Below are 27584 nucleotides of genomic sequence, written 5' to 3'. Positions count from 1 at the left end.
GCTTACATGGCCCAAGTACCATCAGACCAACAAAAACAGGTCCTCGAAGCAATCGAACCAGCATCTGATGAGATTCTTTCATGGAAAAGTATTCAGCCCACTCGAGTTTCCACAGTCGCATCCAAAGGGCCCGGTATATTCTTTCGCTTGAGGGAACCAGCGCTTGCTTCGGAGTTATGGACTGAAGTTACCCGTTTTCCGGTAAGTTTTTGCATTCTTATGGGTTCCTTGTTTCCAGGCGGTACACAACTCACGTTGTCACCTAAGGAGGCAATGCTGCTCAACCTATAGATGCCTTATGTGATTCACCACCTCCTGCTTTCCGAATATAGCACGTGGATTTAGGACATATGACTAATGTACTGCTTGATGATACGTTCCAATGTATTCCTCAAGCCTGATGAACGTGTTGTCCCCAAAATTGATCTAGTCACGCTTACTTCCGTTGTATGAGACGGAAGAATTGTGTGTCGACGTTAGCGAGGGAATCCTAATTCACAGACGTAGGAACTCTTGCAAGGCTACCATCGATAAAACAAAGTGTCCAATGCTCCTATTGGACTTGGGCGTTGACTACTTGCAACTTGTGTTCCCTGACGTCCTTATCCACCTTCTACTCATATGGTACTCTCATTTCTCTCCCGTTTCTTTACCTTCCGTTTTCTCCTGTTGTTACTGATCTCACCTGTCTTGCAAATCAGTATGAATCACGTTCACTCCCTCTCAGTCTCCTTTGACATGGCCCCACTTCGGAAGATACTCTCTCGATTTCCTCTCGAAAATGCACACCAGAAGCCGCACATATTCTCTCACGACTGTCTTATCTACCTCTCGTTCAACTGTGGAACCCTTTCGGTGCCCAGCTGCCTTGCCACACGAGGGAGGCACGAGGACTGGGATACTGCCAGGTCGCTAAAGTCTAGACAGAGGAAGTCGAGAGGCAGAGGTCGGGTGCGAACAACGGATTTTCCGGTCAGTAAATTCGCGCTCTAACCACTTGGTTCAACTCATTCCCGTCTACCTCTCAACACAGGTATCTTCACACCATTCGGCCAATAATACCTCGTGATTCCTAGAAGTAGATTTCAATCAGACCCAGACAATTACCGTCTTGTCTTTAATCTGGGGCGAGATGGCTCATTGGTTAGAGCGAGAATTTACTCACCAGAAGGTTCATGGTTCGAACTTGAACTCTTTCCCTCGACTTCCCCTGTCTAGGCTTAGGCAACCTGAGGGTATCTCAGCTCTCGTGCTTCCTTCGGATGGCACGGCAGCTAGGCACCGAAAGGGCGTTACAGCTGAACCACTATCTGTCTCTAATCCTATCTAAACTTTTTGCATCAATCGTTTCAAATTGGGTCCTGTGAACTCCTTAAGGTAATATTTCCCCGATGGATCACTAATGAGGATTCAGACATCCTGTGGTCTGTTAGCTTACGTATCGCGTATGTATTTCTTCATCCATCATCCCTCCAATGAATGCAAGCTAAATCAATCTAATCTAATCTAAATCTTTTGTTCTGACTTGGAATGTCGGCTTTCTTGGTCTGAACCCAAGTAAATTCCTTGAGAATAGTGTGCTGCTTGTCCGCCTCTTGTGTATGCCCTGAAGTGCCCACACCGTCACCTCTGGAATGCGTCAAGGATCGCTCTTATGCTTTACGTTATTTGTGCTGTATGTCTGCAGTCTGGTCCCCTCTCTTCTTTCTAGCATCCGTGCATTCGCTTTCTATGTCAACTGTCGGTTCTGTATCTCTTCGTGGTCTTCTAAGGACTTATGGCGGTAGATAACCCTCATACGTATCCTAAATACTCATCATGATAACATGACTGATGTGACCGGGCTCACTTACTGCAGTAGTATATATATATATATAACTATTNATAACTTTTCTCTTCCTGTTTTCCTCTTAGTAGTCCTAATTCTGTTTCGCAACTCTACCTACCTCCAAGACCGTATTCTCGGAACTACTTTACATGATCCCACATTCATTTTTTTGTGAAAAGATTATAGTCGCTCCACGCTGAAATAACGATATGGTGTTCCGTTTCTCTAGCTTCGCATGCTCGACCATTCGCGGACCATTCGTCTCATTGACATTGCCCTTCTGATCCGTGACCTTGAACCCTTACCATCCCCCCATCGAAACAGGGCTTTTTTTATCCCCTATTCTAGTGTCATTACCATGTGATTGCCTTTATCGTCCGTCTGTGACTCTCCAGAGACCAGCTGCTTGAAGTAACCAAACATTAATTGGACGGGTGTGTCTTGTGCGAAGGCATGCCCTGATCGATCAGAGTGACAGCCACCCAGAATCCAGCGTCTGTATTTCAACGCTTTTCGCTCACTCACGGAGATTCTAGCGTGACCTCGTCAAGCATTCCGCGATAGCATTACGAGTAAAGTTGTAATAAATTTGTAATTCACTGCTCATAAGGTTGCTTAAACTTCTACAGTCCACGACCGGTTCCGCCCTCCTTGGGGCTCATCAGGTAGGCGCAGTCCCCGAGTTTCCGTCAACTTTATGTTCTACTTGAAACCAAATTTCACGAAATTAGTGAGATACACTCATTTGCAAACAAATTTGGTTTTGCGAGAGACTCACCTGGAACCCAGCTGAATCTCCAGTTTGCCTCTTGCAGTTGAGTGTATTTCGCTAACCATTTCGCTACCACTTCTGTTTTCCCTCTCCTTGTAGTCTCCGGCTTTCAAAGCCCTCGTGTTGAAAGACATCTCAAAGGTCACCCTTGGGGTCTGTCTTTAGACGTTGTTTATGTGCACCGTTTGTATCATTCCGCACAAGAGCATCCGATCACAGCTCTTTTCTTCCTTTATGGTCGACGTTTATAGGTAGTTGGGAAAAAGCCTCTGTAGTCAGTTCTCCAGTTTTGGGTTGCCTTTGGGTAATTTTGCATTCAGGTTTGCAACAAGCTCTGGCGATGTCGGGTCAGGTTTCCCAACCCATTATCTAGTGTTTTATCGTCTTTCTACTAACTATATGACAAGCTGTTCAGCTTAGCTGTTCAGAACCTAGCAGCTATGCATTTTGAAAAGTGCCACTTAATTTCCTCATGCCTCTTGTCCTGCAGAGCCATCCTTTCCAGACGGAGGACAGTTCCAGTGATGTGAAATCCGAACCAGTGCTTGCGGAGCTACGGCTGACCGCACTTACGAGCAGTAGTCAGGCCTTTTGGCGTCTGGGAGGCTTGGAGATTGTTCTGACCAAATTGGAGGAAATTCCGGAAGTAAATTTTGAGTGAGTGTATAGTGTTCGGTCTGCTTTTTTTGGTGGATTTGAGTCCCTTAATCTCCCGCTGTCCTTCATATGCGGGCATAGTTCTTGCTAAGCGTTCTACCGCGCCCGTGAGAGAGTGATCACGTGCATGCTCGTGGCATACCAAGGTGCCTTTTTTCAGAGTACCAGTTGCAGGAAGTTCCTTGCAAATTGCTGCTGACTGTTTGCTGATTGATGTGAGCAACCCGTCATGTTTGTCGCAGACTGTGTGAATTGTTACTTGTTGTTCTGAGCGCTATTCGTTCTGTTTCGTTCAGACTGTAGTTTTTACTTGGAAAGAGACTGGTGCTGTTACATTTTACTCCTCTCTTTCATCCCTTGCAGTGAGGATGCGCACGTGGTGATGAATACCATTTGCACAGTTGAACTACTCTCCGACCTACTGATGTCCGTCCTGGTCGATGTGTCGCACCCGGAACTGTTGTATTCGGTGCCCACCACGAATTTTGGTGATCGTCCTGCTGTTCCGTCCTCATCCATATCCATAACCGTACCCGAGTCGATTGCAGTGCGTTGGATCCAACTGGTCAACAGGCAGCTGAGTGTGATCTGTCGTTGGGTGGTAACCAGCCTAACGCGGCTTCAACGATCCGAAGAACCTCTGGCCGATATGTCCATTTGTGTTTCGGATATTCTAACACATGTGGTCAGTCTTTGGTTTCACAAACTTTTCGCCTTGTTTTCTAATCCATATCAGAAGAAGCTTCGTCTCAAACTCGATTGATTCATTGTTTCACGAGTCCACGGTCGCTCATAAATAACCGTGCTCTGTTGTCCTTCTTGCCTTCAGGTTAAATTGCATCAGCTGATTGATCGTTTGAGCCAGTGCGATGTAAGTTCCTCTATAGCATTTTTTGTTATCTCCAAAGCATCTGGTCGAATTGTTCTATGATCCTTCTAGTCGAACGTACATTAACATATTCGGCGGACTAAGCTTAAAAGTCATTTGTTAAAAACAAAGTTATGTTTCTAGGACATTATTGAGGGTGCGAGTTGGTTAGGCGCGGATTTACGAACCAGAAAGTCGTTCAGTCGTTCAGCTGTAGCACCCTTTTGGTGCCTAGCTGCCATGCCACACGAGGGCTGGGATGCTGCCAGATCGCCCGAGCCTAGACCGGGAAAGTTGAGAGGCAGAGGTCGGGTTTGAACCATGGACCTTCCGGCCAGTAAATTCGCACTCTAATCACTTGGTCCATCTCGTCCTTAGAAGGTCCGTTGTTCGAACCCGACCTCTAAACCTCGACTTCTCCCGTCTAGGCTTCGGCAACCTGGCATTATCCAAGCCGTCGTGCTTCCTTCAGGTAGTACGGCCGAAAGGGTGCTTAATTAATTATGTGAGATGAAATTCCACAGTTGGAAGTACTGTCCATTTTGACCGAGTCCGATATTGATAACTCGCTTTTGTGTGCGAACTGATGAAGTTTCTTTAAACGGTGACGAAACGTTTGCTGACCAATTCCCGAGCCCCTTAAACAAGCCATTACCCGACGAATCCAATTGTCCGTTGTGATTCTTTTTGATCACTGTTGGGTAAAACTGTGTTGTCTGGAACGAAAGTAATTTTGGTACCAGTTTGTGGCCGACAGATCCATCTGGACTGAGCATGTTGGTCTTAGATTCAGAATCCATCAGATAACATCGTTTTAGTGTGTTCTGGATGGACAGCGTTCAACGAGTTAACTTATTCAAGTATTCGCAACGAGAGGACAATGTTTCCTCAATCGCTCCTCAAAATTATGGTAATTCATTAGGATATCGGGAATGGACCATTTGTGAGCTTCATTGTGAGGTACTCGGTTCGCCGAACCATAATGCTTCTCCATTGATTGAGCCTAGCTTTTTTCTCATTTTGTACTGAAGATGGGCATATTTTCCACCCTTTCACTTCTAGCTCTCCTCCAAAGCGCGCGAGGTGCTGAGCGGACAGACATTTTTAACGGGCCTAGAACTGCTCCAGTTGGTTGATCCACAGGGACAAACATACGACGAGTGCACTGCATCACCGCGGTGGACCTACACCGTTCCTAGCTGGTGCTTTAACCTTTCTCCGTCTCAGATCGATCGATCCAGTGATGTACCCACTCTCCCTTCCCAGATTCTTGTCAATATTTCTTCGTGTTCACAGGTAGTCGAATTGATCTTATCCCTAGTTTGCTCCGAACGATCTTTCATTTCCTGGCCGTCCGGGTCATATCGCTGGTTGACGTCCTCTTGTATGGAGCCAGGGGATTCTGTCGATGCTGACCTTGCGAGCTTTTTGTCCACATTGGACTTACCAATCGATGTGAAGGGTAAGCAGGGCCATGGGTCTAGTCCGCTTTTTGTTTTTTTCTTTTGAACGTCTTCTATCTTGACCAGGTTTTATACATCTTGTTTGCGGTGCCTACGGTAAGTTCGCATTTGCCACATTTTCGGTTAGTCTTCTCTGTGTGTGTGGGGTGTGTATTAAACTTCTGGGATGCTCAAGGTGCGACCCAGACACTCGATCAGCAAGCAGCGGTGATATCAGTGGTGTAAGGGTGGATACTACTGACGAGGCATGCGATTAGTATGTGATTTTCTCGTAAATCCGCTTCGTATCTGTTGAAAAGTCAGATTTATTACGGAATTTGTGGAGTTGTTTTGTAGCATTCGTTTACATTTGAGTGATAGTCAATGAGTATCTAGGAGAGTTCAGAAGACTCGTTCTATAAGAAGGCGGGTATTCAGTTTTATAAACAAGATGTGTATGAAAGTTTTGCTTCTCCGTCGAATAGTCTGTAACTGTTCAGTTGGCGTTTTCTAACAAACAACTCCGCAGCGAAGACATTCTCCCTTTCATTGGTAACTGGAGTTCTAAGGCACATTGTGCCATATATTTCCCTACCCCCCTCCGGAAGGTCACCAGGCTATCTGATCCCCATCCACTGACCTGTCTGATAGGGGGATTTCGTCAATCGGTTGTTCTGGTAAGTAGCGCTTTCGCACCACGATAAGGTCCAATTCTTCCCGGACGAAAACAAACAGTCCTTCACCGAAACCTCCATCCGAGAATACCCGTGTGCCATGATCTGAGGAACCCGCCGTTTCCGATGAAGAGCTCCTCATTCGATAGCTTAGGTATTTACCCAGGGAACTCAAAATCCTCACAGAGGTATCTTCGATCTGTAATATGCTCATCTCCCGTATTTCAAACCACCATACTGTCTGGACTCGGTTTCTATGCATGAATTTTGTAATCCATCTGACTTGATTACATTCTTCTGTATTATTCGAATTAAAAAGTCAGCCTTCTCCCTCCTACAGTCACTGTCTCTCTATTTCTTTTATTTTCCATGCCGAATTCTTGTTCACCTGCAGCACTTTCCCAGAAACAATTGACTCGGGCAGACAGACTTGCCTACTTCAGCGGTCGTCCACTTCAGCTCATGCTTCTGCGGCTGTCCGTCGGTCTGTGCGAGTGTGTAAGTCGAGTAATCTATCACCTTTTCATATGTAACCGATCCATGTATGGACAACTGAAAGGACCGATCGAAGCTGATCACTTCAGACGGGTTAACACGATAGGGTTTTTTTTGAATGTGCTGTAACTGTACCCTCTCGGTGCCTGGCTGCCATGCCACCCGAAGGAAGCATGAGGGCTGGGATACTGCCAGTTTGTCCAAGCCTAGACGGGAGAAGTCGACATGCAGAGGTCGGGTTCGAACCACGGACCTTTCGGTGAGTAAACTCGCGCTCTAACCACTTGAGCCATCTTGCCCCTGAGTACACTGTAACTGTACACTCATAAGCTAATTTTAGCGATGTAGCCTTGCCAATGTTGTACTCAGTATGTTCGATTGATCAGCATCACTTGACTGTAGTTCCTCATGTGAGAGCACAAATGGCTATACGATTAGTGAATGCCATTTCATCTGCCAGGGTTCAATCATCTGTGATAGTCTACAAGTTGGGTGCCGCCCCCATCCTGATGCACAGAGATATATCTTTTTATTGAAGAGCCAAATACTTCACACGATTTTATCTATAATAATAATAGTTCAGATGCATCACCCTTTCGGTGCCTAACTGCCATGCCACCCGAAGGTTTCACGAGGGCTGCGATACTGCCAGGTTGCCCAAGTCTAGACAGGGAAAGTCGAGAGCCAGAGGTCGGGTTCGAACCATGGGCATTCCGGTTAGTAAACTCGCTCTCTGACCACTTGGGCCATCTCGCCCGCTTATTTTACCTATAAAACTTGTAGAAAAATCTCCGACTGCCTACCAGTGTTGATGAGGGATGCAGGTGTCTCATCAAAGTTCTTTGTTAACACCATTCCAATGTTCCAATTCGGTGTTCAAGTGCGGGACAAGATTCGTAGATTTTTGCGAACTACAGTTGCTTGATAAGCTCCAAGAAGAGTGGTGAGCCGTCAAAGAGTTTCCGTCAACTGTACAAATGGGAGAAATCGATAGGTCGGGTGTTGGCCTAGCTGTAACATGAGGCGGTCTTCGTGCAGCACATTCGATTAAGGATGGTAATAAACGTGAGATTCATTTCCATCCAATTTGAGCACCGCACATGTTCGCTCTTGTTCTGTTTCTCACCACAATCGAGTTTTTATTGCCTAATGTCCTTTATTTCGAATTTTTTTCCACAGGCCTCCGTGTTTGTCGATGCAGTTTCAAGGTTTGCCAGCTCAGGTGGGCGTTTTAAATTGGCCTTCGTTCTTTAGAAAAATCTACAACACATTATTCAGATATTTTTGTGCTATTTAAAGTACCGAACTCCGTGCTGGACTGGCGCATCGATTGCGCTGACTGGGACATGAAGTTTGCACTTTTTACCCCGTGAAGTTCTTTCTACCTTTGTTCGATTGATGGAAATGACATAAATGTGAGCGGTCAATGACCTGGGAACGAATTATCCTCTTTATGCCGAGTGATTTCAGTCTGGTTGCTGCCTCCTTGGATGGGTACCCGGGGCACGACAGAGTGACGCTCATTGAAGGTGTATTTGTTCTGCTTCTCACCTTATCACAACAGTTTAACACCAACGAACCTATCAGGTTATCAGATCCACTGTTTGACAGTTCCTTCCTTATTCTACGATTTCTGGATAAGCGAAACTGTGGTAGCTCCAAGCTCCATCATCATTATCGTAGTCAGTGTCGATGAACCAGTGGTAACTACTGGCTCTTGACTACCATATACTCACAAGGAAAGAACGCCCCATCAAAGCGTGGAAAGAGAGGAGGGAAGCCTTATGTTCCCAGGGGGATGAAAACGAGCGAAATGCCTGAGCGTTGGATTGGATCAAGTTCCTCTGCGTACCTTACTCAACACGAGGCCTGCCAGTATACAACGACAGGCAGATTTTAGCCAGACACACCGATTACGAGGTGACTGACGTGTTCACCACTCCAACCGGTTACGTGCCATGTCCTGTGGGGTTTCAAACCGCATACAGAGAGTATCACGTGGACCCCAACCAGGAATGTGTGTGTGATCAATGCCAACATGGTCAGCTTTATTCATTACTCAGTTGATTACGACTCGGTACAAATTGCTCGCTCATGCACGTTCCCATTATGAACGTGACGCAGCCAGCTAGCATCTGCCGCGGTCGAAAAGCCGAAGCACTTCTCTCTCAAATTTCAAAGAGATACAGGGTTTGAGAACTGCGCCTTGACGGTGCGAAACGCACATCTTTACTCCGCGGAGACTGACAATCGTTAGATAACGGGACAATGAGATTTAGATAGTCCAAGTTTCTTAGTGATTGCCACATCAAAATGGGTGATCCCTTGAAGTATGCCTCTCATGAGGATGTTGATGACCAAAGTGAACAAGAAAGCCTTAAACTCTGTCTATTGTACAGTTCACTGGAGACCCTTATACTTGACTTTCCGAAATTTCAACTCACAAGCGTCGCGACCAGTAGTCCTGTCCTGTCAAACGGCTGGAACGATCATTTTCGGACACCATTTTTTAAATAAAGGTAGAATGATTGATTAGCCTCAGTTATTTGGAAAAAAAGTTCTTATGCTCAGATAAAGCACAGCGCCCTAATTGTCACTGGTACGCGCTTATCTGGTCCGATCGAGGGGTAATCTAAACTCACGGAACATAACTCGACCTGAGCGGATCAAATGGCCTATAGCCACTTAACCTGCTATCTGTTTGTTGGCTCTCTCTGAGTACTGATTTCTCGATTGACCAACAATCTTGAATTCTTTCTGTATCATAGGTCAGCACTCGCTCGGTTCTTGCCGCTGTTAGTAACTTGTTTTGAAGCTCACTTCAGCCTAACTAAACATCTATCTATCTTCACCTCTTCGAATCCCTTTCCCAGCGTTTTTTAAACCCATTTTCCTGTCGCAACTTTTGAGATGTTTCACTTAGGGGATTTTGTGCGGTGAATGCGAGCGAGCATCCATAATTGAGCGTTGTGACAGATTTACCTCCCAATTTTGTATACCGGCATGGTCGTCATTTTTTAAACAGTTTTACTGCCGAATAACATTGGGTTGATATTGAAATTTTCATCGCCTTGGCGTTAGTTACTTCGTTCATCCATTTGTTTTCGTTTCACGAGGTTTATCTGTTTGGGTGACTGTGCTTGCTCAATTTAAGGTCGTTTTGTTACCGATTGCCCGAAAATGATCCTGGTTATCTCTTATTGGTCCATAAATAGAGTGCAATCGTTCAGCTCTGACACCCTTCCGGTGTCCAGCTGCTTTACCTTGCTGAGGAATGCACGAGGGCTTGGCCAGTGCCCCGGCAGTCGAGATGCAGAGTTTGCGTTCGAACCACGAACCTTTGGCGCTCGTCATTTTTAAACAGTTTTACTGCCGAATAACATTGGGTTGATATTGAAATTTTCATCGCCTTGGCGTTAGTTACTTCGTTCATCCATTTGTTTTCGTTTCACGAGGTTTATCTGTTTGGGTGACTGTGCTTGCTCAATTTAAGGTCGTTTTGTTACCGATTGCCCGAAAATTATCCTGGTTATCTCTTATTGGTCCATAAATAGAGTGCAATCGTTCAGCTCTGACACCCTTCCGGTGTCCAGCTGCTTTACCTTGCTGAGGAATGCACGAGGGCTTGGCCAGTGCCCCGGCAGTCGAGATGCAGAGTTTGCGTTCGAACCACGAACCTTTGGCGCCCGAGAAGTTTCGAGCGTATCGATCCATAGCCAACTGCGAGCACTTTCAAGGGATCGAACAAAGCCAAGAGTTTTATCCGTATTCTTCTGTATACCTGTTGCCATTCACTGAGGCATTCTGTGTATAGTCCCCATGTTCTCTGTTTGCCCATAAACTTAATTTAATCAGCGAAATTCATAGTCCACTAGGAGTCAGCGCCCGAAAGCTCAATGTTAAACGAACCTGTTTCTGTCGTGTTTTGTTTTACTGTTGTAAATCCAGCAATTTGGCATCATCTCAAGGTACATTCTCCATTTTCGCTTCTGTACACCTGTAACGCCCGTCGGTCTGTTCCGGCGTTCAGCGACTCCCCACCCGATGTTTGCCCTCAGTTCCGAATAGATTGATGTGCTTACCACATCGATCCTAGTCTCTCAGTCACTGGTTTCCGGTCAAGCACTTGATCACATCCGTTTTTTTATTGCTGCCACTTCTCAATCTGCTCTTCTCTTTTTCTCATAGTAGGTACCGATGAACCGCAGGGTCAGTCTATCTGGAATCAGGTGAGTTTTGTTCTTCCTCAACCCATTGGACTTTACTCACTAACCCTAACCTCGATTGATTCATCGTGTGTGATTGCTTTTTGTCAGATTGCTGTCGTCATGTTCAAGTCGTTGGAATTGGTGCTGTCGCGGTTGAACGGATTGTTGTCGATGCGCGCCAGTCTAATTCAGTCGACCGCTCCCGTCACCAATACGCAGGACGAATCTTGGTAGGTCCTGCTGTTGTGTAGCACGTGTCCAACTATCCCACCACTACTGATGATGGGCAATTTTGTTGCAGTTTGTGGTCACCAACCGAGTTCACATCACAAGTGTACCGTTCTTTAGGGTAGTAGTGTGCTAATTGTGACTATGCTGGTCTGGCCCGTCGCCACATCACATGACACATGGATGTCACCGCGGCCAGCGTTCAGACGTCCGCAACAAAGCCGCCAAGCTCACAGAGCATTTCAACCATCAGTTGGCAACTTGAGCCATGAATGTAATGTTTTATATTTAGGAGGGAAACAAATTCCATCAACTCGGTGTTTGGGTCTCTAAATACTGAAGTCGAACCAGCACTCGTGTGCCAAATCCATTTCGCACGAGGACACAACAAAGTGTTTTCCTAAACTTTTGAGATTACGAAGCATTCAATTTTCCGTTTCCAAAGGACTTAATCGCACTGCTTCTGGGGGGGGGGGGGTATTTTGAGGCGTGTTCGTTTTGACCTAGGTGTCGGAATGCATTTGTAGATGTGTTGGCAAATGTTGAACACTGTTGAAGAAAAAAGCAAGGTTTCAGAAGAGCTTGGTAAACAATCGGTAGTTTTTATTTGGGCAACGTTTCGCTTTTGACACAAGCTTCATCAGGACAAGTGAACAGGTCACCCAATTGGCCAGGTTATAGGAACACGCACTGGACTTAGAAAATGTTGGGGTTTTGAGGCGAGGACTACGATCCACGTCACAGAGACTGATAGCCGAGGCGGTAGAAATTGCCAAGCATCCCAGTGTTAACAGAACGGAAGGCGTGAAACTAGCGAGCGTGTGGAGAACGGTCTTGGGTCACTCGAGCTGACACGTGTTGGTTTGCGGTCATCAGAAGGAAGGGTGGTCATCATCTGAGAATTCCACTTGACTTCAGCCCCCCCCTCAAACTAACTTGTCGGATCACTCACAACCCCACTAAGACCAAGGAAAATCTAACAGTGGCACCCGAGGTGAATCATCACGTGAAGCACCCTGAAGTGGAAGATTAAGGAACGAAAAGCGATCGGGAACTAATTTGGAACCCCTCCAACCCATCAATTCAAGATTTCGGGACTCATACTAGCCGACAAGAGCCGTTAATTGACACTCAACAATCATCTACTTTGTAGAGGACTTACTGATTAAATCCCCGTTTGTCTTATAATCTGGCCAATTCGGTGACCTGTTCCCTTGGCCTGATGAAGGTTTTGTGTCAAAAGCGAAACGTTGCCCAAATAAAAACTACCGATTGTTTACCAAGCTCTTCTGAAACAATGACTTCTCAATCGGCTCCAAACTTTTTCCAATTGATTGAAAAAAAGCAAGGTGTCCAGCTAATCCAACGTTGGTGGTCAGCAAACGAGCCCTGCACACACCTAACCGATTGTTTTGATTTCTAAGTTTGACGTTTTTTTGAGTTCAGTTTCTGAAAAGTACATTATTTCCCTGACTCATGTGACCTGGATTATTCAAGCCGTCCTCTTAGACTGAAATTCGACTCTGTGAAGAGGAGCTAGGAATGACCTTATTGGGTCGAAATGTCGGCAATTTCTTGAATGGAGATATTGTTCGATTGTTTGTCTAACTGAGCGGAAGTCATTTCGGAAAAAGCAACCGAAAAATGGGTATTCAGAGAACGCTCCCAGCAACCAAAGAGACAGGTGATCCTGATGATCACTATTTGTTACGGGGACGATACTTTGCTCACGAAGTTTCATTTTCCAGTCAAAAGTAATGTGTGAGCGGTCTTGATAAAACTGTGGAGGTTTGTTCTATGCCCATCGGTTTTATCGCTCCAGCCAGTGGTCGATTGTGGAGTTTCTTTTGATATTCCACCCTTATCTCAAGAAATTACTTACAGTGGGACAAGTGTAGTTCAGAAAACCACCAACTGTATTAGTAATCTGGTGTACTATCTACCTGATAAATATTCACACAGCTCTGTATCTTACTCTCTGATACCAATACATTCTTCACCCTCCCCCCTCAACATCCCTATCAAGGCCGCCGACATCAGACTCATTAACCGATTCAATGATGGGCAGCTATTTGGCTCAACTTATTCACGTGCTGGACACAATGTGGCCCTCGCAGCACCCAACAGCTCTGTCCACTGGTCCCACTGAGAACGCTGTACGACAAATCAACCCAGAGATTTCCAAGTTAATCCATTTGCTTGCCTCCACTTCGGATCAGGTGACTGCCGTGGCCCTGAGTGAACTCGGTTACCAGCTAACTGGGAACGAGTCAGTGGAACAGGCCTCGGTTTCAACAAGTTGGCCTCTGTGGCCTAGTTCACGTGTGTTCTGCTTGTTTGCTGGTCACGTGATCAATACGCTTCGCTTGGTGGAAACAACTAATCGGGTCGAAGATATACTCAAACAATTCTGGGTCAAACTGCTGTCTAGTATCCAGCACTCGGTCAATCAGCTGGGATCCAGTCAACCGGCATTAGCACCGAAGCTTGTAGATATCAGTCCGGATTTGGTTCAGTTCACTTGTTTTCTAGGCGGACAGCTGCCTGGTTTGAGTGCGAAGAAAACCTTACTCAATCAGCTGATAACTTGCTTTGCGGAGGTAGTTGAGGCTCACCAAGGAATGAATCCCACGGAGTTGTATCCTACATTGGATAACTTTTATCGGATCACGTTTCGCATGCTCGTCATCCTTCGGTTTACCCTTCACCATTTCTACGTCCCACCTAACTACAAGGAATGATCCCACGGAGTTGTATCCTACATTGGATAACTTTTATCGGATCACGTTTCGCATGCTCGTCATCCTTCGGTTTACCCTTCACCATTTCTACGTTCCACCCAACTACCTGGCCCAACAACTGAAACCCAGTATGTTCTTGATGGACAAACAGGTCGATCTGTCCTCGTCATCGTCGGCACTAGTTTGGCAATACATGTCCCTAGTTCAACGCACTCAACGAATAGTCACACCACTCCGACCTCAATACATCGACCCTTGTGCGCCATTCTTCTACGATCTGCTTCTTTCCGCTCTCCCGGAGAGCAATGAGATGACAAAGGAAAAATCTCCTCGAGTTTACTACAACTTACCTGCTCCTGATGGTCTGGTAAGTGCTGTTTTGCGGCATTTCTTTTGCGCATAGTTTCCGGATTTTCAACAATCTTATATGCTACTTGAACGTTGAATAGTAGGTAGCTGGAGTTATATACTCATTTGCTTCTCTCCACTTTAGGCTATCCTCTCTTTGGCCTCCCAAGTAAACTATGATCAACTGTTTGCCGCCCCACTGGGTTTGCTTGATCTAACTGTGCTAATGGGAGGTTCGTGTGCTTCAGTCCAATCGTCCCCGGGTTCTTTGGTCGATACGGGGGATCCACGTGACCTGTTCGCACAATGTAGACGGATTCCATTATGCGCCTACGGTTTGGCGTTGTCGTGGCGTTTGCTAGAAATCCTCCCACCATCGGTTGAGTTCATCACCAGTTTACACACGCTTCTCACCCAGTCAACAAGCCCTCCATCGTCAAGCAGTCCAACTGGTCTTATCCCGGAGCAGTTCTATTCCCCCGCAAATCTGCTTTATCTGGTCGTCTTGCTGGACCGACTTCAGGGGAAAGCAACCAGCCCTTCCAACTCATTCATTTATGGTAGGTCTTTTTCTACAAAATCCCTGCCATAAAGACTTTTCAAACTGAAACAAGGCATTTAGGATGCTACGTAGTGGTCAAATCCTTTTCCAACCGACTGTATACACACACACTAACTTACCTACCACCATGGGTCATGCCTAGTGTGACTGCGGTCTTAGAGCTTAGACCTGACCTGAATGCTTCTACGTGTTTCAGCTGTAACACCCTTTTCGTGTTTCACTGCTATGCCACCCGAGGGAAGCACGAGGGCTGGGATACTGCCGGGTCGCCCAAACCTAGACAGAGGTCGGGTTCGAACCACGGACTTTCAGGTCAGTAAAATAGGCGCTCTAGTCACTTGCGCCACCTGACCATCCACTTGAAACCTTTACTAAAGTCTGGATGTTCTTGGAGTTGGTGGCAGACAATCTCTCATAGGATAGCAGTTAGTTAACGTGGTTATATAGTGCTGACTTTGTCCAGTCTTCGAATTTCGCTATCAGACAGATCCGAAAAAGGGATAAAGACTTTTCACAGAACACTGACCTCGAAGACTTTCTGCTGCACTGATCGTAGCACCCTTTCGATACCATGTCACACGGAGGCGGGAGGACTTGGATACTGCCAGGTTGCCCAGGCTTAGATAGGAGAAGTCGAGAGACAGGGGTCGGGTTCGAACCACGGACCTTCCGGTCAGTAAAGTCGCGCTCTAACCACTCAACCATCTATGAATGTGTAGCGGTTGGGCTGGATGGTGGACTGTGATAATATCACTTGGGTAAAGTGTGGTTTAGGAGCTGTCTTCTTCCGCCTCGCCACCGGCCACAGTATTTATTTAGGTGTGTGCTCAACTCAATCCACACGGACTGGAGATTGGGCCCTTGATTGCCTACCGATCGTTGTACGAACAATTCGTGTCATGTGGATGTTTGCGATATAATATATATATATATATATATATAATAAACAATAAATAATAGGCGTTCGTATGTAAAATCCTTTCGATGTCTAGCTGCTATGTCACCCGAAGGAAGCATGAAGGCTGACGTACTGTCAGATTACCCCGACCTTTACAAGGACAGTCAAGATTTGGCTCGATCCGCGGACTTTGCGGTCAGTAAATTCGCGCCTTAACCTCTGAGCTATCTCGAGCTCCTTCCCTGCCAATGGATGACCGATCGAAGCGGTTGCTTTCGCCACATGTGTTTTTTATGAACGAAACTGTTTATCTCCAACTTGAAGAATGCAGGTGAATATGCTCAGTGGTTGGAGCGCGAATTTACTCTCCGAAAGATTCGTGGTTCGAACCCGACCTCTGAATCTCGACTTCCCGTGTCTGGGTTTGAGCAGATTGTCAATATCCCAGCCCTCATACTTCCCTCTGGTGACATGGCAGTGAGGTACCGAAAGGGTGCTACAGCTGAATGTTTTTTAAAAGTGTCTAATGACGACCGTACCAGAATGTCTGTCCTCCCCCGAAAGACGTCACCTCAGATTGCCGTAGAGTAGTCCTTTCCAAATTTTAATCGCTTGCTAAAGATTCATAAAAAGTTGGAAGGATAATCAAGAAAAATAGCGCGAATGTACTAATCGGAAGGTCCTTCGTTCGTACCGAACCTCTGGGCTTGGGCAAACTGGCAGTATTCCAGCCCTCGTGATTCCTTCTGGTGGCATGGCAGCTGGGCACAAAAAGCGGGTTGCAGCTGAACGATTTTTCATTGTCTAAAGTCGACGCCCTCAACATGTTTTTGTTTGATCTATACGCGGGCCAAATATGGCAACATGGTTCCCAACTTTATCATATGTGTTCTTTTTCATATGTTTTCTCTGAACAATCTCTCTGCCTTTCGCCCGATTGACGGGGCTTCGATCATTCACCACCCCATAGACTGGTGTTCCACTGGTGTGTTCTCTTACCACAACAACAGCTTATAGCCCAATGTTTGCTTTCGCACACGGACTCACGTGATGTAACGTATACTCTTCATTACTTTTTCGTTGCAGAGTCTTGTGGAGCTTCTTCGTCAGGACGCGGAACCACTACCATCACCACTGCATCCACCACCAAGTTCTCGCAGCCTTCTCGTATTCCTCCGTCCACTCCATCGGAAAGCTCATTATTGAAGAAGGGCGTACAGAACGAGAAGCAGTTAGCGGTGAGTATGCGTTAAATTCACCTTCTCTCTCTCTCTGTGTGTGTGTGTGTGTGTCTGTGTTCGGTCGGAGAGTGACCTTTCTATGACCCAGTGTGTTCACAAACCGACACAACACTGAACTGCATCTTACGGAGCAGAGATCACGCACCTATTCATTTTGGCGGTTTGCCGCGAATTACCCCTGTTCGAAGAAATCTGCTTCGGATGAGAGCTTTTTTGTCGCCCTGATACACGTACTGGTAACCTGTCATTTACGTGTCCGATGTTACTCCGCCGATGAAAAGTCGTTCAGCTTCAAAACCTTGTCGGTGCTTAGTTGCCATGTCACCGGAAGGGAGCACGAGGGTTAGGATACTGCCAGTTGGCGCAATCCCGGACACGAGAAGCCGAGATGCAGAGGTCGGGTTCGAACCACGGACCTTCCTGTCAGTAAATTCTCACTCTGACCACTGAGCGATCTCCACTCCTCAATGCCGATAGAGTGTTCAGATGCCTCTATACTTCGGCAGAAGAATTTGAGGGGACGCTGAGGTGTTTTTCCTTGAAAGAATGATGAATACTAACCGTATCGCCCTTTGGTATTGAAATTTTACTGATATCCTGACGGTATGCAACAGGTTTGTTGATGAGAGACAGAATTTTTTCAGTTCGTCCGAATGGTGAGACTCTCGAGCGTCACATCATTATACTTCTGTCATCCAACTGAACTTGGTTAAGAACCTCTCGACAGAAAAGGTTGTCATAAGGACGTAGGCTTGTTCACCAATGAAAACAAGGACCTTTGTAATGGGTTGAAAGATATCGAGTTACTGTGCATCGTCCCATCCTATCCTTGTCTTAACTTGGCATTCCAAACTGTGAAGTGTACCGGGAATCTGCCCTGCACATATCCAAGGTCAAACTTCCGGCCAGGTTAAAGTCGGGCGCTCAGTGTTCGCACAATGGAATTGAATTTCCGAAAGCTGAGACGTGGCCCTAATGGACTAACGCAGACAGACAATTGAGTTCAGAGTACCAGTCCAGACTTTTGAGCCTCATCTAGGCATCCCGGCGTCTCAGCGATGCTGGGAAAGTATTCCGCCAGAGGTTTCGTTGCATCAGTGGATAATGAAATCCGGTGAGCTGCAAAAATATGGACGTAGACTAAGATCGTTTTTGGTTCCAGCATGTACACAACAAAATGCAACATTTTGGCGAAAACGGTTTTATTCCCCTCGCAGCTAAGTGCATTGTGCAGTGGCCATTCGAGGAACCGGATAGTCTCTCCACTTCATCTATGGAGGGAAGGATCGCAGTGGCAACGAATTCCATGCCTGAAAAATCCTGGACCCAGTGGGCTCGTTTCATTGAGAACGGGGGAGTATTGTACCACGGCACATCCTCAATGAGAGCCGGTTTCTCTAGCACCCGTGGCTAGAGTTTGCTCTTTTTGTTATCGATGCAGCTAGGTCGGTTTCATTTTTGTCATTTGTTTTAGCGGGACCAGGACCGTACGAGTCATCCGAGTTAGTTTGCTTCTTTTGTGACAAGTACTTTATGGCCTACTTTTTTCAAGCCAAGATGGATTTCGTTAGCACTGACGTCTTTCCCTTGACCGACTGCTGAGACTCAGTGCCTCCGAATTAGCTCGCCCTGTTCCACATCTTCACGCTCATTGTCTCAAATCACTGCGCGCTAGTACTTTTCGGAAGAGGTAGTAACTTGTCAATGGATGCATTCTCGGTAATTGGTACAGTGACGGTATTTCTGTCAGCTTAGTTCTCGGTCTGAGCCCCCCAAGCTAGCGTTCCCGTCAAAAACAACCACCAAAGGTGCATAAGGTATATTAACGCCCGAAACGAAGTCAGGAACAGTTGTACAGCGCTTCGTATATATAGCGTAGGCGGTTATAACTTTCTGGAATTTCTGACGCGTTCTGGATGCGTCATTGGCAACCGGCATTTGGCTAATATTGGGTCATGATTGGCTGTTGGGCCCAGACTTTCGACCAATCGGATCTCGTCTTGATGTCGGACCGGCAAGCGTCCCGAATTCTCGGTCACTCTTGCGTGCGATGGGCTTCTCGGCCGTAGCAGCACCTGAGTGCGAGCGGTAAAGAGGGATCCATGTGGAATTCCGCCTAACAATTGGTCAGTCTGCGTTGACGCCTCGGTCACCACTATCTCAGTTACGCGATGGGACAAGCTGAGTGTTGGGGACAACGACATGCATTCATCAATGCCTGCGACTGGTTACGTATAACAGGTGTGTCTTCTTAGACCCGTTTTTGGCTTTTCACTTTATCGACTTGTTGTTCCAGTTCGCTGATTTCCTCCAAAGCCGGTAGACGAAAATCAAGCGTTTTGGTTGCTGGCCAGAATGTCTTTCGTGGTGTCCTGTTCTTAGTAGACCCGAATACAATATGAGGTTGACTGCTACGTCTGATGACAATTTCAGCATGTTTCCTGTTTTTAATGCCCTGTTCTTTGTACACCCCGTCTACTTATCTACCAGGTTTCTCGGACAGGGGCAGCGACCGTGTGACCTTAAACTTTCGCTGCGTGTGACTCACCGCACAGTGGTCAGCCTACTGCAAATGGCAGGCTCGGCCAAATAGTAACCCTAAGTGACTATGTTCCCCAAACCTCTCTTCACGCTACAAGTTGCCCTGCTGGTTTGACTCTTGTTTCAAGGTCATGCTTATCGCAAATCCATCGTGCCCAACCGATGGAAGCCTTCGGTTGATGCGGTGTGACTCAGGTGACTTCAGAAGTTTGTAAACGGCCTACCAACCCCTCTGGTCAGCAACTAATAAATGCCCCCGAGCTGCGAATATTACAGCGTATCATCTCTTGTCACAGTGTTTGAAATAAATGGATACATGTCTTTCCCTGTCATTGCGAAAAGCGAATAAAGACATTGAGCTTGCCGGATTGTAGTCTTAAACGATGAAATTGACGGCAGAATATACATTTCTATAACCCTCCTCGTCGTCAAGGTGGTTTATACATCCATCGGAACCACTGAATCGCAAGCTTCCATAATATCGGATAAATATTACCTCAGGGAAGTTGATTCCATGCTAACTATGAGACTCCGGGACCATGGAATTGCCATATGGCTCTGTTGGTCGTGTAGTCCATTCGCAATTCTCGGCAGGACTTACTTCGAAACAAGGCTTGTTGGCGTGGACTTCATTCAGAATTAAGTGACTCTTATTGAGGAATCAGAACGAAAGATCTTTTTGCTTCGTCCTTTTTCATCAGTGTGTGGCGTTTCGGTTTGCCCAGCGCGATTGGCTTGCTCGCTGCGAAATCATCTCGTTCTTCATACTACTTATGAGTAGCCAAGAACAAATGGTAATATAGATCCTATCGCTGTACTCTATGCGTACTCAGCAACGCACTCTCATTAAACTTTGCAGTACTATGCTACTATACATAATAGCCAGTAGTAGATCGCGTGTGTTGAGAAGTGCTCAGTATACATTACTGGTGATTCGAAACACAACGCACCTTCGCTGGAATCCTAGAATTACATGAAGGGACTTGTCGGCACTCGGCGACAGTAACCCGCCAATCCAAAATGAAGTGCGGACTGTGTAGTTAGGAGGAAGATGTCCACCGTCAGATACCGGCTTGATAGGCATGAAAGCTAGTGTTCGCTTGAAAATTGTATTACTTGGATCTGTTTTTTTGCTATCCTTGTAAGTAACCTTGACGGTCAGCTGAAGAACTTCCGACTGTTTAGTCTGACTGTGTGGAACAGATTCTGAGACGCCATCTATTACGAACAGTGCTTTTTGTCAGCAAAAGCATGTTTCCTCTTCTGTGTAGTTTTCGCTTATCTCTCTTGCCCCTTTCCTCTGATTGTTTTAGCGCGAAATCTACCGATCGGTCTCCGTTCAGACACCTTCCGGCAGTCCAGCAGCGGAGTCAGAACCAAGCACAATTGTCGATGACTCATGCGCTTCCTTTCTGTCTAGCACGGGAGCTATTCGAAACTTGTTGGCTTCCATGCGACCATCCTCGGTTTCTTGTGGATTGCTTTTCCAAGTGGGCGCTAGTCAGTTACATCGAGCACTGGTACGTTTCATTCTGATAGGATTCCTCACTTTTATTGTTCATACATTTTTACCCCGTCCTTCATAGCTGTCTCTGTGAAATGTTAAGCCTTGAAGTGTGGCCGGTGAGTACTATTCACCCATTTACTTTTGATCTAACAACAAACCTTTGCTCCTCATCTGTTGTGCAGAGTATCATTGAACACGGAATTCAACCGCCCAAAATGGTATGCACTCTGGGCCAGATGGCCTACTGGATTGCCTTGGGACAGTTCCTCACTGACCTGATCCCCCATCTTTTCTCTTCAATGAGCGCGAAATTGTCTGTGACAGCGGGCACGGAAGACACCAAACTGACGTTTCTACCGAAAGCTTCGACAACGAATGAGACGACCAAACGTGGAGGTTCCAGGCATCGGACACGACAGGCAGTGGAAAAAACGCCCCAACCAAGTGCTGACTCTGATAGTCTCCAGCAAAAAACGAACGTGTTGGTTGATGTACTGGAGCCGGTGTCTACTGAGAGCCACACAACAGCGTCTGCAACTGAAAAACCTACCGGCGAATGTACCCTAGATCCGGTACTGACTCCCGACCAGGTGAGTGAATTCGTAATTCCTAGTATTATCAATCCTAGGACCCTGGAGTTTCAACCCTTTGGAGGCTGCACTGATTCACTTCTCCAGCAACCCTCCACAAAGAATCCTGTCTAGTTCCAGTACGCTTAAACTTGTCTTGATTTCCTGGTGGTCTGATTGACCACTCACATAACCCTGCCAACTGAACCATAAGGTTCATCATAGACTGATGGTTCTGACATGCAAAATACAGGTGTTTGCCTGATGACTCGTGCCTTCCCTCATACACTTTTAGCTTGCAGCCATGCAGACTCACATGGTACGAACTGGTCAACGACTCCTTCTGGATTCTGTCAGACTGCTCATGTCACTGGTAAATCAGGTCAGACAAGAATTGGGTTTCCCCACTTCCAATGATCTTTGGACCAGTCTGGACTCGCGCACCTCCTCTAGTGCATCCACCGTTACTCGGTTGCTAACCTTTCTGTGTCCGGAAAGCCTGGACTGTTGTTCGGGAGGAACAGTCCTCGGTTGTCCTCTGGCGTGGACCATGAATGCTCCGTCTCGACGACGTTTGGCTGCAAGTTTGCGTCTGACAATGTCTGCCCACAGAGATCAGCTGGACATTTTAAGAGAGCTATCCAAGGAGGAGGAAGTGGTTACGACGGCCACCGGTTTGCGTCTGACTGGGGTGAGTTTGTCCAATCGCTAGCTGGTGTCATCTTTCTTGTCACCATTTTCTTCTTCATGACAAGCTTACTTTTACGTTGCCACTCGTGGTTTGGTGCCCAGGGTGTTAGACCATTTCCGTTATGATATAATTGGACAGGCCATCCTGTATGTAGTGCACTGCACAAAAGTGGACCACATCACAGCAGACTGCAAATTGAACACATAAGTGCCTCAACCAGCAGTGCCAGTCTGGAATGAAGATCCGGTGCTCCTTTTAGTGAAGTTGGTTTCAGCGCCTCTGATTTGATCTGATCTGAAGGTTGATTTTGATTGTTTACTGTGATGGGTCAAGTGGTAAGAGCGCGAATTTACTGATCGGAAGGTCCGTGGTTCGAATCCCACCTCTGCCTCTCGACCTCCTCCGTCTAGGCTTGGGCAACTTGGCAGTATCCCATCCCTGGTGCTTTCTTCCGGTGGCATGGCAGCTAGGCACCGGAAGAGTGCCACAGCTGGACGCTATAATGTGATACTTCGGAAGGACCAGAATTAGTTCCGGGGGTGTAGACAGGTCATCAGGTCGAGATAGCTCAACGGTACTCACTGTGGTTCACATTTACCCTCAGTTCTAAAATTGCTTTTGATTCTAAAAGTTTGACAGTATCCCAGCTGATTTGATGTACGTGGTTTTCCTGAAACCTGAAACGTTAACATTCACGTTTACCTACTTCCTAGACATTCACTGGCTCAAAAACCATATTTGACCGACTGAGTAGTCAGTACGATTCAGCAATGTACCAGTTGTCAGACACTGGGGATCTCGATGATAAGCAACACGAATCTGAGATGGAGCGGATCGCAACCAGTTTGGCCAGGCGGCTGCATCTACGCCAGGTGTGTCGTTTGGCAAATACACTCTCACACTTGGCTGTTCAATTGGTCACGCTGTTGAACGGGTCCAAGTTGAAGGACTGCAAATGGATTGTTGACACGAGTGAGAAGCTGGAATCGGAATTTCACAACGCTCTGACCTCCGTGACTCTGATGTTCCTGGATCCTGTTGCGAATGCTCTTGGCATCAACCTTTTGCGATCGGGCACTGCTGTCGCCGGAATCTCAGTCGCTCAATATCTGGCTGGACGTTTGCTAACTTATTCCGATCGTCCGACAAAAAATCCGAGGAAAATTTCAGATTTGGGCAACGAATCTACGGTGGACTGCATCAGGCCATCGAAGTCGAGACGCCGTGAACAAAATGTGATTGTTGACTATTTGGAGGATCATCTGCTGTGGATTGTGATAAACTTTGTGGAACGTATAAGGACTGCCGGTAAGTTTCACTTCATAACGACTAGTTTAACCCCATTCCAAACTGGCTGCTGCTTCATCGGTCGACCTGGTGTCCGTTTTGGCGGTTTTTTTTTCAAGATGTGGTTATATTAGTTGGTTGATCTTAGATAGTAGGTAGGGGCGAGATGGTCCATTGCTTGGAGGTCCGTTGTTCGAACCCGACCTCTGCCTTTTGACTTCCCGTGTCTAGGCTTGGGCAACCTGGCAGTATCCTAGCCCCCATGCTTTCTTCTCGCGGCATGACTGTTAGGCACCGAAAGGTTTTACAGCTGAACCATTAAGGTAGTCCGCAAATCATTAAAGTCCTAATAAAGTGTGTTGGATTCAAAGTTTGACGATGACTAAGTTTTGGAAATTCCTTCAAGATATTGGCCTTCATGATGTCCGGACATGAGCGCTTTGTAACGCTGCTCTGATTCATCGTCCATCTCTACTGTCCCCTACCTATTGAACTCTCATCCGCTGACGTCCGGTACTCAGCTGTTGTTATATCTGCTGATTCGTCAATCTGTGGTATCTGCTGCTGATCCGCTCCAGTGCTTAGTTGCCGGAGAAAAAAAGACTCACAGAAGGGAACACAACCGCTATATTCCGAACAAGTGAGTGCGACAGCGTGAGTTACAACTGCCCCACGCTATTTAAAGGAGACTTTCTGACATTGATCAAGCCTGTCCGATAGGCGTTAGTGAACACCCATCAACATCGATCGTGCCTCTGTGAAATACCTGGACGCTGATCACATTCGGTGGTGCTTCTGTGGCCTACCTGAACATTAATCTGCTTTTGTTGAATTGATTGAATGATTGACTGGCCTGAATGCTCGCCGGCTTTCCTGTTGAGATTTTGGTGGAGCAGTAGGTTCCGGGCGTTCTGAGTTTACTTTCAGGAATCTGACCTTCCTGATAGCTGTAGGAAAGGCTTTCGCCAGTTTTCTTGGATTGTGCATTCCATCTTCCTGTCCAGTAGTTGTGGTACAAAGGCACGGAACGTAGGCGAGATGCATGCTTGAGTGGAAACAAGACTGATGATTTGCTGCAGAAATTTGCATCCAACTCGTTTACGATAGCTCGGGGTTGATGATGCCTTCCACTCTGGCTGTTGGTAAATTTGTTTTACACATTCCCGATCGTAATCGAAAGAGTACCATGTCTCGGGGAGGTGTTAGTTTATTTTTAGTTTTGTGTCCCTCTTTTGATAAACATTGTTTTGGTTTTATGTTCTTCCGGTCGTCAGAAGTTGTTCTGTACGCTGTCTATTATGCCGTCACGAAGAGACTGTACCTTAACGTGGTGTGGCGGTTTGTGTACCTCGGCGACCCATTGAGTTATACTGGGGGGTGTCCGCGCGACACTCACAGAGTCTCTCATACCAGGTTGGTCCATGGGTAGAGATCTGACGAACACAGTCTCCTGGCCCTTCAGGTTGGAGGTTGGAACATGTGTGGCGACGTGTTCCGTAAAAATGACAATGTACTTGCATTTCCCGCCAAACACCGCTACCTTGCGGTTAGGCTTTTGAGCCAGATGCTTTGCTCGAGGACCCTAATCGTCCTCCTGTCTAGGTGTGGGTGCTCGGGCAGTATCCCAGCCCACGTACAACCATGACATACACAACTAACAGTACAATACTCTCATGTGTATTATGCTTTCCTCACCTTACTTGACATTGAATGATATTTTAACTGGATTGTCGGCAGATTCCTTGTAGTTTGCTGTGTTATTCAGTGTCCTGTTCCACGGTTTCGGGCATCAGCAAGTTGCTTTCTGTTGCACTTTATAGCAACGCTGTAAGTTTACCGCCCCCTGTTCGCTATATCCTTTTCAGAATGGGACGCACCACCGTCTCGAGTTCTCACGAATCTCTGTCGGGAAGCAATACGCTTTCTGGAGGTGGTGACTGGTTGTCCGCGAGTGGTTAGACGTTGCTTGCGCGTGGATGACGGGAACAAGTCAAGTATGTCCGATTCGAACAACGTCGGTTCCACACTCTCACAACGTACGTTCCCGTTGTTGCGTCTTTTTGGAACCATGCGGTCAATCGATTCAAAGACTGGCGCTACGAAGCCCGCTAAGTCAGTACAAATCGTCCAGGCTACGAAGCCGGTCAGTTCCTGCGTGGCTGCATTGACCTATCAGTCGGGTTTGTCCCGGCTGTTGTGTGTGATTCTCCTGCGAGGTGAGTTTGTTCTCCAGTCTTCTCTCCCTTTCTTAGTGCCACCTCTTTATGTCGAGCTCTCTTTCATGTCTGAGATGTGAACCTCTAAAATGTTCGATTGAATTTCTGTCCAAACTTGTTACAGCACTTCCAGACTCCTTATCGTGCCCATGTTTGCTTGAAACATTCTGGAGCGTCAGGCAGGAGAGTAGTGAGCTTATTGCGAAGACTTACTCATTGATCATGGTGTCTCTGTTTGCAGCTTCTGCCTTTTTCCTCACGGTGTTTTTTTGTTTGGGCTGGGCATCACGGTTAGGGCACTCGAGTCCAGCATTAGTTCCCTTACACTCATATTGAATATTCTGCTGCTTACTGCGTTCTACGCACTACATACTTATATAAGAAACACGGAGCACTGCCTCACAATAAAACAATGGGCCTGTGGCCAGTGAACCAGTGAACCTTTCTTCTATAGCTAACAAGCGGCGCTCAGTATCCGCACAATGGAACGGAATTTTCGAAAGCTATGACGTGTCTCTGATGGACTAAAGCAATCGGGCAATTGAGTTCCGAGTACCGGTCCAAACTTTTGAACCCCATTTAGGCATCTCGGGGTCTCAGGGATGCTGGGAAATTATTCCATCAGACATTTCCGTCAGAGGTATGATTGCTTCAGAGGACATTAAAATTTGGTAAGCTGCAAAAATATGAATGTAGATTAGAGTGGTTTTTGGTTTGAGCACATACACAACAAAATGCAACATTTTGGCGCAAAAGGTTTCACTCCACTCTCAAAGGTTTTGCAGCTAAAAGCATCGTGCGGCTAATGGGCACCCTCACAAGCTGGTGCGTGGAGTTGCGTGATAAACCGTAGTGCCGGGCGCATGGTTTCAAAATCAGTTGTTACCGTTAATTGATAAACCTGTCAACTGGCACGGAACGATGCGCTCTGACCCAAAAAAAAACAGCAACCATATGAACCCGAAATATGAGACAGGCTGGTCGAAAAATAAGGCTTTTGGTTGCATCACTTAGTCGGACAAGAATGATTTTACCCCACGCACCGTGCCCCTCGACCCCCGTCTACTGCTTTTCACCCTCCCTCTATTGTAGCTATCAATGCACCAACAAAAACACGCCATCTGTTTGTCCAACTTGCCACCGAGGCCTGCCGAGCTTGTCTGTTTGGCGAGTGGTATTCAGGCTCCAAAAACACCTCTCTTTTACATCACTGGCTAACCAGTCTCATGCACGAACCCTCAGTTGAGACTGCAGCCGAAAGTGGCACCGAGAACAGCCCCTGGCTAATCGATCTGGTCTCATCAGGCATTGTGACGACAAACGTGGATTTGGACACTTTGGATACGGAGGAATCCGTGGTCGTTCAAGCACTATGTCCATCCGACTCGCAGGATCGTTCTCTAGATGCATTCTATGCATCCGCCAAAGACTATAATCCAACTCTCGTGGCTCGTTGGATTGCACAACGAACTCAGTTTCGTTTGGCAATGTATTTTGAGAGACTGTGTCGCCTACTAACGACCAGTTGGACAGAGGATACGTCGTTGGGGAAAAGTGTAAGTACGCGATGCCGCTGTTTTTCTGTTGTTCTCTTCGAAGCTTGATCACTTGTTGTTTTACTTCCTGCTGTGATCATATTACTGACCGACTACAGGTTGTGTAATCGACACACAAAACTGCAATCGCATCATCATCAGTTTTGAAAAAAAGGCGCCTGAACTTGTTGTACACTGCTCATAGCTGTCACAATTTCGTCCACGGTTAATCTGTGAAGGGGGTAGATGGCTATGCGTTGGACGGTGCGGATGGAC

General features: G+C 46.7%; 2 protein-coding genes across 2 annotated transcripts in view; one reads left to right on the top strand and one right to left on the bottom strand.

The window, feature by feature from the left end:
* The window catches only part of T265_09579 (hypothetical protein), a gene marked incomplete at both ends in the record, with an annotated part of 115598 nt that overhangs the window by 6031 nt on the left and 81983 nt on the right, over positions 1–27584 (top strand). Inside the window, 18 exons of the mRNA XM_009175688.1 lie at positions 3091–3257; positions 3621–3942; positions 4087–4179; positions 5188–5587; positions 6636–6739; positions 7916–7958; positions 10925–10965; positions 11053–11174; positions 13199–13810; positions 13908–14280; positions 14407–14821; positions 16808–16959; positions 20817–21023; positions 21193–21600; positions 21875–22270; positions 22984–23578; positions 25423–25773; positions 26866–27329. Coding sequence (XP_009173952.1) covers positions 3091–3257; positions 3621–3942; positions 4087–4179; positions 5188–5587; positions 6636–6739; positions 7916–7958; positions 10925–10965; positions 11053–11174; positions 13199–13810; positions 13908–14280; positions 14407–14821; positions 16808–16959; positions 20817–21023; positions 21193–21600; positions 21875–22270; positions 22984–23578; positions 25423–25773; positions 26866–27329 — 5265 coding nt within the window. The remainder of the gene's footprint in view (positions 1–3090; positions 3258–3620; positions 3943–4086; positions 4180–5187; positions 5588–6635; positions 6740–7915; positions 7959–10924; positions 10966–11052; positions 11175–13198; positions 13811–13907; positions 14281–14406; positions 14822–16807; positions 16960–20816; positions 21024–21192; positions 21601–21874; positions 22271–22983; positions 23579–25422; positions 25774–26865; positions 27330–27584) is intronic.
* T265_09583 (hypothetical protein) lies at positions 6177–6455 on the bottom strand (the record flags this gene model as incomplete). The annotated part of the gene is made up of 1 exon (XM_009175692.1): positions 6177–6455. The coding sequence occupies one exon, from the start codon at positions 6453–6455 to the stop codon at positions 6177–6179; it is 279 nt and encodes a 92-aa protein (XP_009173956.1).

Source organism: Opisthorchis viverrini, assembly GCF_000715545.1.
Source record: "Opisthorchis viverrini unplaced genomic scaffold opera_v5_292, whole genome shotgun sequence".
NCBI lineage: Eukaryota > Metazoa > Platyhelminthes > Trematoda > Opisthorchiida > Opisthorchiidae > Opisthorchis > Opisthorchis viverrini.
Note: the sequence above shows the minus strand (reverse complement) of the source record. Positions and strands in the feature narration are given on the sequence as shown.